General features: G+C 43.1%; 1 protein-coding gene across 1 annotated transcript in view; it reads left to right on the top strand.

Annotated features, from left to right (window-relative positions):
* The first annotated feature begins 3,498 nt into the window (after positions 1 to 3,498).
* The window catches only part of fgf14 (fibroblast growth factor 14), a 128,201-nt gene continuing 112,988 nt past the window's right edge, over positions 3,499 to 18,711 (top strand). Inside the window, exon 1 of the mRNA XM_033987298.2 lies at positions 3,499 to 4,043. Within this exon, the coding sequence (XP_033843189.1) occupies positions 3,833 to 4,043 (211 nt within the window). The 5' untranslated portion in view covers positions 3,499 to 3,832. The remainder of the gene's footprint in view (positions 4,044 to 18,711) is intronic.

The following is an 18,711-nucleotide window of genomic DNA, read 5'->3' on the forward strand; positions in this document are numbered from 1 at the left end:
CATTGCCTACTGTTAGCATCACGCTCCCAGAAAATGTTGATGACGTCAGTTGCAAACATAAACTGTAAAAAAGAAGTGGACTAAGTGAATGTGACGTCACCCGCAGCGGTCAGCTCCAGTCAAACGAAGCTAATCGAGGCTAGCAGTTGTAGCGACGAACGAGTATCATAGCAACCAAAGAGCCAATCAGAAGCGAGGCTGTTGAAGGTAACGCAGCTTTCCGCCTACATCGCTTGTTTAGCAGGGAGCAGGCGCTTAGCAACACTGTCAAACCTGTTGCTAACGCTAACAGGAGCAACATAAGGGAAAGAAGACGCCTAATTTGTTGCTTATTAATGTTCATATCTTGAATTACAGACACAATAACAAAATAAAAACACCAGGATCATGTAGAGCGGGTCAATACGAACATTTTAAGATGAAAATGACGAGTCTGACAGCAGCAGATACAGAGAGAAGCTACAGTTTTTCAATAGAAAGTGAATTGGAGGCAGAATCGATCGATCCAGAAGCACGTTCATGATCTTTTCCTGTTTAGAACACGGCAGCTAGCAGGTTAGCTATGTCCGTTTATATATACAGTACTCTATGGTTCCAAAGTATCAATAAAACTCTAATAACCTCAAATATCTCAGGTGTTTTTACTTGTTCAGCATCTTGTAACGAAATAAAAGCGATCCACAAGTACAGGCTCATTCCAAGTTTTGGCGTAGTTTAAATACATGTAACAAAAAGCTAACACTTACAGGCGCACTTCAACTCGTGCACTACTGAGAACAGATCAGGGGAGACCGTTGTTCTTTGTATGTGATGGAAACACTCCGAGTCTCAGGGAGCAGGTCGTCACACACAGTGGAAACAGTCGTCACGAGCAACGGCGCAAGTTTATCCAGGGAGAGGAAGGAGCGGCAGACCTGGGAATGCAAACACAACAACGTTTGTCACAGGCATTACATAATACAGCTTTCATCAACAGCCATTTCACACACACGCACACACCTACACATATACAGTACAAGTAAAAAACAAAGAGTACTGTGTGAAAGTAACGTGTATTCGACGAGAAAACTGTTACGTGCTGATGTATTGGAGTAAACTAGTTTACATGGGAGTGGACAGAATACGCCTTTCTGCAGCTGTCTAAATGAATCCAGACTTAGACGTGGCTGGATCTGTGGTATTTTCATGTTTTAAGTCTTGTAACGATCCTCATAACTGGCACGTTGGCAAGTGTATTAGTATAGCACAAGTCATACATAAGGTAATTCAAAGTGATTTACAGAATAAGAAAGACATTAAAATCACAATACAACAAATCAAAACATAAATAATTATCATAAAGTGAACATTAAAAGAGAAAAGGCAGAATAAAACCCTTTCAGTCACACGCACAGATAAACAGAAGTCTGGATTTAAACATTGTCAAAGTCGAGGACTGTCTCACATCTTTAGGAAGATTGTTACAGGTTTGAGCTGCAGAAAACTGAAACACCGATTCACCATGTTTAGTCCCGGTTTAGTCCCGGTTTAGTCCCGGTTTAGTCCCGGTTTAGTCCCGCATTAGTCCCGCTTTAGTCCCGGTGTAGTTGTAGTTTAGACATGATTTAGTACTGATTTAGTCCTGGTTTGTTCCTGGTTTGATTCTGGTTTAGTTCTGCTTTAGTCCTGGTGTAGTCCTGGTGTAGTCCTGGTTTAGTCCTGGGTTAGTCTATGTTTAGTCCTGCTTTAGTCCTGGTTTAGTCCTGGTTTAGTCTATGTTTAGTCCTGGTTTAGTCCTGGTTTAGTCCCGGTTTAGTCCCAGTTTAGTCCAGGTTTAGTCCTGGTTTAGTCCATGTTTAGTCCATGTTTAGTCCATGTTTAGTCCTGCTTTAGTCCTGGTTTAGTCCTGGTTTAGTCCTGGTTTAGTTCCGGTTTAGTCCCAGTTTAGTCCAGGTTTAGTCCTGGTTTAGTCCATGTTTAGTCCCAGTTTAGTCCTGGTTTAGTCCATGTTTAGTTCTGGTTTAGTTCTGGTTTAGTCCTGCTTTACTCCCTGTTTAGTCCCATTTTAGGCCTGGTTTAGTCCATGTTTAGTCCTGGTTTATTCCTGGTTTATTCCTAGTTTAGTTCTGGTTTATTCCTGGTTTATTCCTGGTTTAGTTCTGGTTTAGTCCATGTTTAGTCCTGGTTTAGTCCATGTTTAGTTCTGGTTTAGTTCTGGTTTAGTCCTGCTTTACTCCCTGTTTAGTCCCATTTTAGGCCTGGTTTAGTCCATGTTTAGTCCTGGTTTATTCCTGGTTTATTCCTAGTTTAGTTCTGGTTTATTCCTGGTTTATTTCTGGTTTAGTTCTGGTTTAGTCCATGTTTAGTCCCAGTTTAGTCCGGGTTTAGTCCATGCTTAGTCCTGGTTCAGTCCTGGTTTAGTCCTCAGAGTGTGAGATGACTCGTGTGGCTCTAACATGTGGGACACTGCTGTGATGGTCCAGTTTAAAAACATAAATAAACAAAAATGTGATGATTTTTTGTTAATAAAATAACCCAAACCATTATATTTCCCAGTGGCTGATTTGTGCCCGGTGTTTTAAAGTTGAAACATGTTTTGAGTTTCACTGTTTGGGCAGAAGCACCAATGAAGCTAAAACCTGCACCAGCCTAAAACATGCAGGTCTGTACAACATTATGAGCATTTCTGAAGCCAAACCTCTGTCCTCCTGCTGTCAGCACGTGGCCCTGTCCCTGTGATGATCCATTTGTTTAAAAGCACAGTGTCTTTATTACTTTAACAGAGCAGAGTCAGCTGCACGCGACCTATCCAACCCACTGAATGAGTGATTTGTTGCAGTGCCTTTACGCGCTGCAGCCCTCTTCAGGCCTGATAGATGACTTGACAGAAGCCTCCTCTCCAGCCAATCACAGGTGAGCTTCAGCACCTGTGACTGGACAGCGCTCATACGCACTAATAATTGGTTGGCACACTTTGGTACCATGTTTCCACAAACTTCTTAAACTGTGTGACTGTATGCGTAAAAACGGACCCAAGTCAAGTTCAACCAATCCAATAAACCCTCGTGGGACAATAGTCTGAGGCAGATCAGAAAAATTTCCAGGAGCATCACTGATATGACGGCGCAGAAACCACGTGTTTACGTAATGGAAAGCCAATCTTTCAATGTTAACCCCTCCTCCCCCTTCCCATTCCCAACTCGAGGTCCGACGCTGAGAAGGAAATTCATGTAAATGTGTCCATAAATGTGTGTATAAATGTGTGCATACGCGCGCAGCAGACTTTTGGACATGCAAGTGGCGTGGTGCTGCTGACAGAGAGAGGGAAACGGCCAGGACTGAGGACTAGACCCCGCGTAAAAAGAGGAGAAACGCACGGGCACACAGAGACACACGCCGAAGCTGAAGCTGGCTCTGGACAGATCCGCAGCAGCAGTGTGGGGACTCTCAGAAATGAAAGCTGAGGTTGGTGTTATCTGACCTCGCCGAAGCAGCTGGAGAAGACGAATTGGACTTGATCCGGGGCTATGTGGCGTTTTGCTGGGGCTCTCATTGCAGCAGTGTGCGCCTAGGATGCATCCTCCCCTGGCTTTTGATGCTGTGCAGATCCACCCTCCTCTCTGTTCAGAGTGATGAACTAATAGGCAATGATTCTTTCCTCGGAAAGCCGCCGTGTTGGACTGTTTTCATGTTAGTTGTGTTTGTTTACTGGCGGCCTGTCTCCTCCCGGTGCGACACATGCAATTACCAGACTATATTTTCTACCATCGACTAGTTGAGGAGCCACAATTGCCAAGTGTGACAGCTATTTTGCCACGTGAATGCAAACGCGTATGACTTGGACGTCTTTTCTATGATACAACTGGTAGGCTGGTCCGGGAGAACTGATCCAATTGTGTTATTATTATGCAACGGCGAGGATCTCATCTATATCTGGGTGTTTAAGCCACTGGATTGCTCTTCGCCCAAATCAATGTGGTTTCTTTGGAACATTTTCAGCAAAGGAACGCATATGCTGCAGTGTCTTTGTGGCAAGAGTCTCAAGAAAAACAAGAATCCAAGTGGTAAGCATCACTCTACACGTCTCACTCTCTTTGTACTTCTTTTCTTTTGCTGCTATAGCTGCAATCTTATTTATGCAGCGAGGATCATGCGGAGGCTCTGGGAGGGGAACAACTTATTCTGTGCGGCTACTACAGCTGCTCGAGACGAGCCCAGCTCCAGGGGGACACATCCAGCCCCCTTCACTCCCGCATCAACACGGCACCATCATCTCCTAACTTTTCAAATAGCTCCCACACAGTAGAAACCGAACAGAGGGTCTGTCATTGTGCTCCAGTCTGTCCTTAACCAGATGAGTCCATCCTGGGGGTTACTGCAGCAGTGTTCCCCCCTCCGCACCATCACTTCTCCATTAAACGGGCTGTATTTGAGCGCACGAGCATGCCAGAGGAGACACGCTATGCTTTTATGTCTGTGCTGGTGCTGCAGCGCTGTGTGCATCACGCAGTGCTGGGAAAATCACGTTTTCTGCCGAGGGTTGAGTTGATTTTAGCGTAGACGCCGGGGCATACACAAGTGCAGGGCACGTAAAGCCAGTACGCAAGCTTCGACGTGGTTTCGATGAATATGATAGACTTTTCTTGCGTAAAAGAAACTCTAGTGTGATATGAACAGTCGCAGTGGCTGATAATAGTGTAGTGAGCAACAGAAGCGGGCAAACAGTGAGATTTCAACAGGCGGCAGTGTGTGCAGCCCAGGTGCACGCGCCAGTATGGGCTACTTGTTACCTCATGTTGTGGCTTTGAAGATGATGTGCTCAGCAGCAACAACACTTCCTCCACACTGCAGCTGCAGCACTGGAGGAGACCCGCGCTGGACTGGGACTGTAGGCTGCTGACACTGCAGGAGCACAGACATGACACTGTCTACTCCAGAAGGAGGAGAGGGGAAGGGTCTGCACATACTCAGGCTTTAGGAATCAAAGAGGTTTATGGAGGTTTACACATCAGAATACACATTTACACTGGAGGCTTATGCACAACACACAGAAAGTGCATCTGTATGAACTAAACACTCACAACTCTGGGTTTATGGAAACAATTCACTTTAGGATGAAGTCTGAACATTCAAAACCAACAATATAAGAATGTTCTGTGGCGTTTCAGATCATGTGACTGGACCCAACTTCAGTACTGCACCAGTTTAAAATGTGTTTATCAGATGAACGTCAGAACAACTGATTAAAGGAGATATCAGTGCTTTACGTAGACACTGTGTGCACATGTTCTGCATTTTGAGACATCTTTAAATTCACTCTGGAGAATCATTTATTACAAAGTCACACAATTCCAACCCTGTAAAAACTCCCCTTTTTAACTTTCTCTTCAGTAAAGCTAAATAAAGATCTAGAAAAACTTACAAAACAACAACTTTGACACATACGGACGACCAAATATATTCATCTTATCCAGACACAGGACTAAACATTTCCTTGAGCAGATGTGAGTGAAGTCCAGCTTTATCCAGAGCATTGATGTTCTTCATGAACTTTAAAGCAGTGGCAGTAGATGTGAGAGCTCTACCAGCGAGCCGTTGAAAAGCCTGATGTATAATGCTTGAACTTTTGTATTTATAGCAACGATAAAAGAGGAAGCCAGACTGTTTCACGACTATAACACCTGATGTGGACTGTGCTGGTGTGTACAGGTGTAGTGCAGGTAAACTTAGTGTTGCGTTCCAAAATTATTCCAGACTTAACTTTTTCCAACTATTTCTTTTTCTTTTTTGCGTCCGAAATCGTCCGAAAATAAGGTTTAAAGGGCCCGTATTACTATTTTCTGATCTATTTTATAATGTTTCCTCATCAAACACACGTGGAGTTGTGTTTTTTTGTTTCATTCACGCACGTTTAACGCACAAACCCCGGAATATTTAGGCTGAATTCTTCTCTCAAACAGTCTCTCTAACGGAAAACACTCTGTTCCACCTTGTGATGTCATCAAGTGGCGATACAGGAAGTGCCCCGCTGTGTTTTTAAACTCCAACGCACCTTCACTAGAATCATTTGGATCATTTCAGCTCTAGAATTGCCAATTTCTACTGAACTAAAGGTAAAACGCAGCTTGAAAACTACCACTTCATGACATCACAAGGTGGAACAGAGCGTTTTGAGCTTTGGAGGATTGTTCAAACATGTGTGAATGCAACAAAACACAGCTCCAGGTCTGTTTTTGAGGAGGAAATGACATTATAACATGACTTAAAACTCCAAAGAGTCCATTTTGTGTAATATAGGACCTTTAAGAACTTTTCACGCACCTTTTTACTGAACTGCAAGCGAAAAAAAACGAATATTAATCACATCAATGCTGTATTTTGTGAAAGTTCTCGCTAAATCTGACTAAACCAACTAACGAACAAAGTCAGTATTGGCGTCTGCAAACAAGAAATATCAAAATCGCCCCTGTAACTTCGCTATGTTTTCACTTTCACTTTCTCAAAAACGCAGAAACGGTGAACGATGATCCCGTTTTTTTTTGACACCGCGCCATTATTTTGTGTCCGTAAATCGCTCACACGCCCAGGACTTAACACAAAATAATCAATGACTTAATCGGCGGCCTAATTCCTCACATGATCGCACTTTCAGAGCCACATCGAAACAATAGCGCCGCCGCCGTCTCCATTTTGTTACGGCGAGCGGGGCTTTTACGCGGCACCTTTTACCCGTACACATTTACATACTACGCAGGTCCATATTTCACAACACGCACTTGTTTTGAGCGTTGAGTCAGCGCTGTGGTGAAGAAGTGCTTTGGTTTTCACTATGTGCAGTGTATCTCAAGATCAAGCAGCAGAAATCAGCCAAAATGTTGAAAATAATCCGAGTTTTTTCACACTGGAAAAAGATGAGTAGGTGTCTTTTTCGCTGTAACTCAAAACCGCTCTCAGTTGTAGAATCATCTTATTTTAAACGACAGAAAGTGGAACATAATAGGAGGGAAAAAAACGCAGCGTTGCTTTTGAAAACGCTCCGTCCGGATCACTATAGGTTTAAAATGACACTTGTTTTGGCGTGCGAAACCGTAGCAGCAGGTATTTTTAGCAAAACCGTGCCGTTATTCTTCTAATTGTAGGAGTTTTTGTTTGAGTCCTACACATCCCCTTTAATTACAGCGCGTTCTCTCATTACAGCAAATTAAACCAGTGGGGGCACGCAACACAATGAACTTCTCAACCGTATGGACGTGCGCTTCTGGTAAAACGCGTGGGTTATTTTAGACGGAATACAATTTTAGATTTGAAATGATCCTTCTTTTTTCCAGAAATCATTATTTATTGCGCTGTCTTTGTTGCAAATCCTGTCCCGACGGAGCAAAACTTTGAACGCAGATGGTTGGTTTTGTTGTCCGGAAGCGATTACAGTGTTCGATTCCAGCTCCCACTAGATGAACGGTGTTGTTGTGTCCTTGGGCGAGACACTTTACGCACCTCGCTCGCAGTAGTGTGTGAGTGTGTGTGTGCGTGTGTGCGCCTTGAAGATGCGAAAACGAACCGCTGTTACTCGCATCTGTATCTGCGTTCAGTGCTCCGGCGACTCGCTTTAACCGTGATAAAACTTTGAATCTTTTTGATCTTTTTGTTTTGACTCGAAGCAAACACACGCACACACACACACATACACACACACACACACGCGGGTAATCTGGTATATTTGTTGTAACGCTGTTAAAAGCCCAACAAAAAGACAATTAGCTGATTGGCCCCGTGCTGTGAGTCATACAGTGTGAAACCTGTGATGTGAAAGGTGAGGAACATCAGACCCTCAAAGAGCCTCCGTGTGGTTTTTCAAAACGGCGTCGGGGGGGGGCGGAGTTACGTGTGTGCAGGTGATTTTTAATATAAACATGAGAATGAAAAGCGTTGGGGTTGAGTAGGTTTTTTTTGAGAGTACAGAACAGATGTTAAAAACGCTGCTGTACGATAGAGTTAAATCAGTTTTAAAGTAAAGTAAAGTGGACTCGTATCACTCCTTGTATCACTCCTTGTATCACACCTTGTATCACTCCTTGTGTCACTCCTTGTATCACTCCGCACTTTCTTACAGCAAAATATCGGAAAATCTACGGACAAGACACGGAAAGACTCAAAGTATTGGAAGTATTGGGTCTTTGGTAACACCAGACTGATGAAGGAGCAGGGGCGTCGGACTGAGGGGGGGTGAAAGGTGCTGTTTCCGGGGGCCTAGTGCAGAGAGGGGGCCCTTTACACAATTTTTATTTATTTTTTATTTTTTTCATTAGACAAAATGTAGTGCGGGTGATGATTTGTACCCAGCGCCCAGAATTTGAAAGGAGTAGATCTAAAGTATTCATTTGTGCAGTAATGGTTGCGTACAGGTGCAGTGCTGCCCTCTACTGTCAGAACAGAACCGACACATTTTAGCTAAACTACAGTCAGTTTAAATACAAGCAACAAAGCAGCTGTATTTATATTAATGACGTCATAAAAATATACGGTGCTTTTTCCTGTGAACATTATGAAACATGCTCATCACCGTGAAGAGTAGAAGTAGTAGTAGTAGTAGTAGTAGTAGTAGTATTAGAGTGGTACTGGGTTATGATAATTACTGTATCGTCTTATCGTTTAACACAGGATCGATGAACAGTTATTTTGGGAGGTAGTATTTATTTAAGAGGGTTGAATAAATGACGTATTTGAAGCTTAAATTCCTTCAATTAAATTTGTTTTTGTGAAGCTCAAAATCACAGCAGCAGTCGCCTCTTTGGGATGAACATGAGAAATGATTTAACCAACAGAAAGTTAGAAAATCAACAGTGAAACAGAAACAGACAAGTAAATTAATCAGACAACAAGAAAATGGAGAAGTGTCCCAGAGCGCCCCCTGTCCCTAGACCCTCCTTATTGACCACAGCAAAAAAAAAAAAAACTGAGGGAAAAAGAGAAACCAGACGAGAGGAGAGATCCACTCTCATGGACTAAACAAAGACTAAACCAGGACTGAACCAGAACTAAAGCAGGACTGAACCAGGACTGAACCAGGACTGAACCAGGACTGAACCAGGACTAAACCAGGACTAAACATGACTGAACCAGGACTGAACCAGGACTAAACCGGGACTAAACAAAGACTAAACCAAGACTAAACCAGAACTAAAGCAGGACTGAACCAGGACTGAACCAGGACTAAACATGACTGAGCCAGGACTAAACCAGGACTGAACCAGGACTGAACCAGGACTGAACTAGGACTGAACCAGGACTAAACCAGGACTGAGCCAGGACTAAACCAGGACTGAACCAGGACTGAACCAGGACTGAACTAGGACTGAACCAGGACTAAACCAGGACTGAACCAGGACTGAACCGGGACTGAACCGGGACTAAACCGGGACTAAACAAAGACTAAACCAAGACTAAACCAGAACTAAAGCAGGACTAAACCAGGACTGAACCAGGATTAAACAAAGACTAAACCAAGATTAAACCAGGACTAAACCAGAACTAAACCAGGACTAAACTAGGACTAAACAGAACTGAACCAGGACTAAACAGGACTGAACCAGGATTAAACAAATACTAAACCAAGACTAAAGCAGGGCTAAACCATGGCTAAACCAGGGCTAAACCAGCACTAAACCAGGACTAAACAAGGACTAAAACAGGACTAAACAGGACTGAACCAGGATTAAACTAGGACTAAACCAGGACTGAACCAGGACTAAACCAGGACTGAACCAGGACTAAACCAGAACTAAACCAGGACTAAACCAGCACTAAAACAGGACTAAACAGGACTGAACCAGGATTAAACTAGGACTAAACCAGGACTGAACCAGGACTAAACCAGGACTGAACCAGGACTAAACCAGAACTAAACCAGGACTAAACCAGCACTAAACTAGGACTAAACAGAACTGAACCAGGACTGAACCAGGACTAAACAGGATTAAACTAGGACTGAACCAGGATTAAACATGGACTAAACCAGGACTAAACCTAGACTAACGCACATCCATTTGCAGATAGAGTTCCAGTGTGTAGGGTCAGACCCCACTCAACTGTGGGTCAGAGGGAGGCTTATCCAGGGTAGGATAGGGGTCATCCAGCCAGGATCCGGGTCCACGGAACAGGACCAGGGCACGGAACATTTATTATTGCAGATCACGTTCATCAACAACACTGTACAGGCAGAACATACAGTATAAATATTCATGGTTTCCTGAATCTCTGTATATTTCCTTCAGCATTTTTTTATGGGCCTAGGTGCAAGGAAATCATTGAGAAAGTGTCAACTTCTGAATGTAGATCCGAGTGTAGATGGAGTGATCTGCGTATGGGCTTCAGTGCTTCTCTTTGTGAATGGTGGATAAGTGCATTTCAAAAGCGCTGCTCTCTGGGATATGAACGAGCGGCTGAAAACAGTTATCGCCGGGTAATCCAGCCGTGCTTTTCCCACTTGGTTTGGTGCCCCGTGTCTTTGGGAACCTCCATAAATCATCTTGTAATTTGGCTCAGCCCCTTGTTTTAATAGCAGGAACTGTTTGCCACAATCCCAGATCTGCGAGTGGAAGTGTGGCCCAGTGCGTGCATGGAAAATGACCCTCAAGTATTTTTGGCTATACGATACAAAGCTGCGCATCACTAACTATTCCAGATCCCCAGAGAGGGTGAGCGCCTCTGCCAGCCTGATATGATGCACGGGGCTCCACAACGATGCAAAAAGACGCTAGAGTGAGACAGGAAGGGGAATAGTGTAAAAACAACGGGGAGGATTAGAAGGAGGGCTGTTGTTTTGAATACATACTAAGACTAATATGGCTTAAGTACAGTAGTATCAAGACTTATTGTAATGCAGTTGACGTAAAATTTAAAGCAGAGAGCGCTCCAGAAAGAAAACATTACAAAAAAAAAAAAACATTAGCTGATAGCATTTAGCTCCTCGTCGCTAACATTATCTGTAATTAAATCAACTGTGTAAGACATAGCTAGCACGTTCTCCACCTCAGCCTGATATAGTCACAGTTAGTGTAGCATGGAAGCTATCTCATTTGCGGTGAGACTAAATCAGTGTTTTTAGGCTTTTCCCCCCCGTTTGCCCATGTGAAATTGCTCTAATTACTGATAGCCACATGAGCATGAGTGAAATATTATTCCTGGAGCTGCGGCGTTCTTTTACTCCAGGCCATCGACTCCGTATAATGCAGCCACAAGCGTTTAAGCGGAGCGCCCGCCTCACCCACAGAAGTTTCCTGTTCGCATTAAAAGCTGACACAATTACAGTGGAGGTGTTCTTAAAGAGCGGTGTGAATGAAACCCCAGAGAGCTAGCTTTTTGCACGTATCAGGGCATACGGTGTACAAGCAACGTCTACCGAAGGCCATTCATAAGAAAGTCACGTTATAATCATTTTGTCACTTCAGCGAACAGTAATCTGACACATTTGGGTTCTAACGCTTCAGGTCTAAGTATCTACGAGACTATATATATACATGGACATAGCTAACCCGCTAGCCGCTGCGTTCCAGATGGGGATGTGATCATGGGCGCACTTCCGGCTCCATCGACTCTGGCTCCAATTCACTTCACATTGGAAAACTGTGGCTCCTCTTTCTGTCAGACTCGTCATTTTAGTCTTAAAACGTTCATATTAACCCGCTCTACATGATCCTGTTTTTTATTTCGCTTTTGTGTCTGTAACTCCAGATATGAACATTAATAACAAACAACTCACAGGCGCCGTCTTTCCCTGAGGCTGCTCCCTGCTAGCGTTGGCAACAGATTTGATTGACACAGTTGCTAAGCGCCTGCTCCCTGCTAAACCAGTGGTGCAGGCGGGAAGGGGCGTTACCTTCAACCGCTCGGCTCCGGATTGGTTGTTTGGTTGCTATGATACTCGTGGTTGGAATTCGGCCGCTATAACTGCTAGCCTCGATGTGCGACGTGCTTAGTTCACGTCTTTATACAGATGTTGGACTAATGACGGACAGATCGATACTAAAATATTAATATAACGATGCCGACTGAGGTATCTAAAAGGAACTGAAAAAAGTTGTATATGATATTTATTTTCTAATTTATTTGACAAACTCGTCTCTATACGCCAACGTCACAATTCTTTATCGCAGAGGAGCTTCAGTGCATTTTTATTCATGGTATTACTTGGAAAACAAACAAAAATCTGTGGTATTGCCCATTACTGCACTAGTGGTATTAGCTGCAGACTTATGTAGGCGACTAACAGGTTTACCAGTCTTACCACTACACTCTCATACGACTGCTGCTCCTGTTTCTACCTTCTACACATACAGTACATGGTTGTTAGTGAGGTGTACTGTTGATGTAGCACTTTGTAGTGTTTTGAACTGAAAAAAGTCTATATGGAGCCGCTGTTGCCGTAAGAGCCAGAGACACGGACCTATACTGGTGAGCGAACGGGCGAATGACATAACCCTATGCTGGTGACTGAATGGGAGAATGAGACGGCCTTATGCTGGTGACGGAATGGGCGAATGACACGGCCCTATGCTGGCGAGCGAATGGGCGGTGGCAGAGGAGACACACAGTGAGCGGCTGAACCCTTTTGCTTGTGCTGAAACTACACTTCTATGATTTGATTAAGATTGATTGTAGATATGATTTCATGAGTCACTCTTGGCCTGTAGCTCATTTATTATGGTTGTCCATCATCTGGCTCTTCCCCACGGCCTCTGTAACCCGATCAGGAAGTGCACAGGCCCGCTCTGTCAATTTAAACACACACTACTTTATTGGTGTGGTCAAAACAAATCATAAATATGATATAGGCAAACACGTGCTGTTCAGGGCTTACACTGTAGAGTTTACACTGATGAAGAAACAATGAATCGTGCTGTGCAGAATTCGCCTCTGTTATGTAAGCTGCTGTAAAAAGGATGTACTTAGACGTTATAGTTTATATAGCTTTATTAAACATTGTAGTGTATATAGTTTTATTATAGATGTAATCACAGACAGCCGTATGCTTCTTATTCACTTTATGCACAGGCTCATGCCGTCGCTTTAATAGTTTGTCTTTAAAAGTTCTCTTAAGGAGAAAATTATTTTGCATTTTTATGAAAAGGTCAGAAACTCAAATGTACATCAACAAACAAAGCCATTACTGAAGTCACCTGTTCTGTGAGTTGTAGAACCTGAGCTCCGGTGTGTGCTCGTCAGCCCTCAGCGCTGTCTGCCTGTGTGAGTTTACACTGTGTAGATTTTGCTGCAGTGCAGCAGGCAGTATTGTGCTGCCGCTGCCTCTGTCTTCCCACTGCTCTGCCGTCTCTCTCCGTATGCGCTCACTTTAGTGGAGATATTGTTTGTGAGTGCCAGAACACTTCCAGGCACTTTAGTTGTGAAAAAGGGGGAAAGTGCTCTGGGCTCTGGATTCATCTCTGCACAAATGACTCTGGTCTGTTCTTGCATAGCTTTGACACCCTTTTGTCATGACCTTTGGCGAGTTCTTATTTGTGTGTTGTTGTTTGCTGTTCACTTGCTGCAGTCGCACGCTGCCTCTGTGTCCCAGGGGCCGTTTGTGTGGATGACTAGGACAGTGCTGGTGTAGAGGCCAGTGATTCAGACACAGCAGACAGAGAGGCTCAGGTCAAGTGAAGACAACATGGTGCTCACAGCCAGACCAAAGTCTTCAACAGTTGGTCATATCTTATTCATTAAACTCAGTTGTGATCTTTGCTGATAGGAGCTACATAGAATAACACATAGACCCACACTTAGTCAAATGATCTGTTGCTATTATGCAGTGGCCAGTTGACCCTCACAAATCAATGCCGTTTTTTTCCTGAGTCACATCTGCCAGCTATTGAAATAACAACAGTGAATGTACCAGGCAATTTTATTTCAAAATGATTATAATAACAAGCATCGGAACCACTGTGTTCACGTCCCCTCACATTCCACATTAAGTGCCTGCGTTACCAGCACCATTTTGAACTGACATGAAAACACTTGAGCTGCAGCTCCCTGAAAGGTGTCTGAGCTTGTGTCCAGTTTATCACCATCTCCATTAGGTTCTCTGAAGCTGCCAGGCCCTAGAACCAGAGGCTGCCACATGACATCCAGCAGACCTCCTGTGCTCGTGGGACGTTTTGACTGTTGTCTGAACTTTAGCAGCTTTAAACGAGACGCAGGAGTAACAAATATTTGGAGGATATATATTAAGAGCAGTAACGAGTATGGAAGCAACAACTTTGGCTAAAATAGTTGAGAAACGTGTCCTGAAGGCGTTAAAGGCGGCGGACTCAAATGGTGAGTTCTGTGCTTCTCGATACTAACCACACACGATGGAGTTGTGTTTGAGGAATGAGTGCGACTTCCAGAGCCAGGTGCTGTCTGCGCAGGCTGCTCCTACACAAATAAAACTAATGACTGCATTGCAGATGATCCAGGCTGAAGGTCACTCTGTGGTTAGACATGTGGCACGATCTATGATACAATCTCTCCGACCAAGTAAAGGAGACGAAAACAGTACGATCCGTGTGTGATGCTCCTGGACCAGTAGACCTGTCGTGATAACACATGTTGAAGCACGATATATCGCTTCAAAATCAGAGAAATATCACAATAAACGATAATATTTAAACTTTATACAACTGACACAATGCAGGATAATCCCAGTAAACTGATTTTTAAGTAAACAACATCATACAAACAGCAGAGCGAACAAATGATCAGCCATAGAAGTGATTTTTTCTATCCTTATCTCATCGACATCATTGGTTGAGCGATCAGATCCACTGACCCACAGGTTGACGGTGCGATTCCAGCTCCCGCAGATGATATTGATGTTGTCGTTTCGTCCTTGGGCAAGACACTCGCCCCCAGTGTCCATGATGTAAACCGCTTTGAACATCTTGAAGGTCAGGCATAGCTGGACCTGCTGTTTTCAAGTGGTTGTAATTATTTATGACTGAACATGTATAAAATATGAGGCCACATATTCAAACATACACATGTACACTGTGAAAATGAACCACCAAAATCAGGTTTTATTTATGTGAGGGTTAATATATGGGCTGTATACGTACGTGCGATGCCGTTATCTTATCTGCTGTACAGATTTAAGAGAACTTTGGCTGTTTTACATATAAACCAACAAACGGGTTTTCTCAGAATTTGATTTTGTGCCGATTTCTTTCTCTTTTTTATGCCTAACTTGAGTTTTAATGACATGTGTAATGCAAAGTGCTAGATATAAGAGCTTTTTTTCTGTTGTGTCTTGGGGGAAACATCCTAAAGCTGTTTTACTAGCTGCATGTCTCTCCCCACTCTTCACCCCCATTTGATTTTCTTCATATTATTGCACATTATGTCAGAAAACCGCTGCGTTTAGTTAGAAAATGTTTAATTGGCCGATAATTAGGAAGTGTGCGTTACCGTGCTAAGTGCTGTTAGCTCAAAACTGCGCACAGGTCTCAGGAGAGTTGTGAAAAGCGCTTGTAAACTCATCACTGTCAGTAATTAGGATGTTCGTGTAAAGTGGGGAATAACCGTCACTGCAAACTATGTAAAATTTCACATTATTAAAGGTCCTATATTACCCAGAATTGACTCTTGTGAGCTTTTAGCCTTGTTATAATGTTGTTATCTCCTCAAAAACAAACCTGGAGTTGTGTTTTGTTTCATTCACATGTTTGAGTAACACTTTATTGTTAGTCTGTACATCTCCAAACCTCAAAACGCTCTGTTCCACCTTGTGATGTCATGAACGAGCAGTAGTTTTCAAGTTAACATCTGTGTTTTACCTTCAATTTAGTAGAGATTAGCAATTCCAGGGCTGAAATGATCCAAATGATTCTAGTGAAGATGTGTGGAGTTTAAAAACACAGCCGAGCACTTCCTGTATCGCCACATGATGACATCACATGGTGGAGCAGAGTGTTTTACGCTTGAGAGAAGAACTCAGCCTAAAATGCAGGATTTGTGTGTTAAACATGTGTGAATGAAACAACAACAAAACACAAGTCTAGGTCTGTTTGTGATGAGGAAACAACATTATAACGTGGATCAGAAAATAGCGTAAATAAATAAAGTTACAGCGAAAATGCAGCGTTAATGTGAAAAATGACAAACCCGTTATTAGCCTCTATGTTAAAATAGAGTTTAAACCCAGCGGCTCTGTTTCCTCTCATCTCCACAGTGTGATTGATGTGTGGAGTGGTTTACGGCCTCCTAAGTGCTGGAGATGACTACGACGTTACCCCCCGACCTAATTGTCTGACCTCCCCCTGCTATTCATCACCGTAATGTAACCCTTTACTCTCTCAAAGACGATCGATCGCGAAACCAGCGATGATCTCAAGAGAGCCCCGCTTAAGCGTTCGCATCAAAACATCTTCATAGCTAATTGAAATCATCATACTGCATGTCCTGTAAAGTTATTTTCCAAAACACTGAGCCAATATTCAGGAGTCTATATTTAGAAACTGCAAAAGGGAGAGAGCGGGGTTGTCTGGCGTTCCCAGAGGAGGTGGAGGATCTGTTTTTGGAGGTAAATGAGGGGAAGTGAAAGGGAACAGTTGGTGTTGTCGTGTGCGATGCTCAAGAGTCACATGACAAACTGACAGGGACAGATCAATGAAGGAAAAGTCAAATTGGATCTTGGCAGCTTGGAGGTCACAACCCGGCCATTGATACCGCCGCAGCACAAATGTCACTTTCACCAACGAGGACTCTGTCAGATATGGCTGTGGTTATAGTTATAGCGAATGGTTATTGTTCTAGAGCAGTATTACAGTTAGAGAATGAACGTCAACTGTCAAATCGCAAGAGAATCAAGATGGTAGTTTGTAAGTGACAGAACAAAAGCAGGTTAAACTGTTACAAACGTTTTCCAAGACCAAAAAAAGCTGCTAATTTTATCTAATTTGTGTTTATACAGATCTGTAATCACCCGCGAACATGTCCCATTATTTACACCGATGAAAAACACTCACGTGGAACAATTGTTTGGCTTTTTATGAGGTCATTTTTTTAGCGTTTTTATATTTTAGCTGTTATTAATGTTCCAATCACCATTATTTTTTTTCTTCTGCTGCTGCTTGTGGTGTCGGGAAATAGCTGTTTGAATATTAGATGCAATAACTTCTGTCTCCTAAAGTCGGCTAGTGTTAAATGATTTTTCAGTTTTAAATGATTTTTAAGCTTGAGATTTTTAAGCTAGACTACAAACATGAACAGAATCGGGTGAGATTTTAAATTTACGAGCACAAAGACTGTAGTGAAATATGGCAGTGAAGGGACCGTACACCGCAAGCTAAAAGTTGTGAGCGCACCTGTTTCCCGTCTACATTAAAACGATTCACTCTGAAACTCTAAAGTATCCAAAGATCAGACCTTTGCACTTCTAGTTTAGATACAAGTCAAAACTGTGTCATTATTGTTAGTGAAACGCGGCGCAGGAGTTCAGACAAATACTTTTAACGCACAGAAAGCTGGAGATAAACTATACGAGGAGTAGACTCGCTATCGCTAATCTGCAGCAGCTTCAGCCTGATCCTCGCCGTGTGGATGTAAATGCTTCAAACTAGATTCATAGCGCTGTTTTGTGGACTGGGGGGGTCATTAACTTTACAAGAGGTGAGTAATAAAGTCGCCTAATTATTTCTACTATTTCCCGAGTCTGAGTTTGTATCTTGCGCCTCTGCGTCCGTCACTCCGTCTACCCCTGACAGTCTGTTTGCTGTTGCTGTGGTGAAGTTTTGTGTTTACGATATAACCATAGACTGTATATATAAATGGACATAGCTTCCGACTCCATCAACTCTGGCTCCAATTGACTTTCTATTGAAAAACTGTGGCTCCTCTCTTTGTAACTGCTGCTGTCAGACTCGTCATTTTGGTCTTAAAATTCCTTAAAATGTCTTAAAATGCTTCATTTGACCGGAGCTGAACGCCGCGGGTGACGTCACACTCGCTTAGTCCACGTCTTTATACAGTCTATGAAGGAGCACACGCAGCGGCTTAAAAATCGTATACGAGGATCTGAAGTTGAGGAGAAGCAAATCGTCTCCTACATCGGTCTAAAGATCTTGTAGTGTGTGTCAGGCTTTAGACTCTCAAATAGTCCTGAGTTACACCACTCATTAGTTGACCTATAATTGCAGACAGTCTGTTGTTTCCCCCTCATCATTTTTAATGTGGCCCCATCCAAGTTTATAACAGAATTCATTATATATCTGTATTCATGCCTGTGTGTCTGTAATAAAAGTGAAAAACTGTTGCTGGCTCCCAAACAGCGGGTGGTTAGTTACATGGCTTTAAGTGTGATATAACCATAGCCCCCGTGATGTCACATAGACGCTGCAGATCAATGTCCATTTCTTCCCATATATCCACCGCTCTGTATATCACCGTGTAATAGAGGCCAGTGGAATAGGCTCGGACACGTTACCTCTCCCTATCTGTGTGATTTACGGGACTATAAAAGTCTAATGATCCTTCACACAACATGAAAATAAACACTTGGGCCTTAGATGTCACGCCAGGCACACAGCATAACAGTATGTCAGTCAGGCGGCACCGGGAGGAACATAAATAGCTCTGACAGACTCGGCCATATCAGAGACCTAGAACGAGGCAGCTATGGAAAATACACTCTCTATTGTACTTTTCAAAGAATTAATCAGGAGTAAAACCAAAACTGCTATAATTGAGATGCTGAAAACACAT

Source organism: Periophthalmus magnuspinnatus, chromosome 21 (genome assembly GCF_009829125.3).
Source record: "Periophthalmus magnuspinnatus isolate fPerMag1 chromosome 21, fPerMag1.2.pri, whole genome shotgun sequence".
Lineage (NCBI taxonomy): Eukaryota > Metazoa > Chordata > Actinopteri > Gobiiformes > Gobiidae > Periophthalmus > Periophthalmus magnuspinnatus.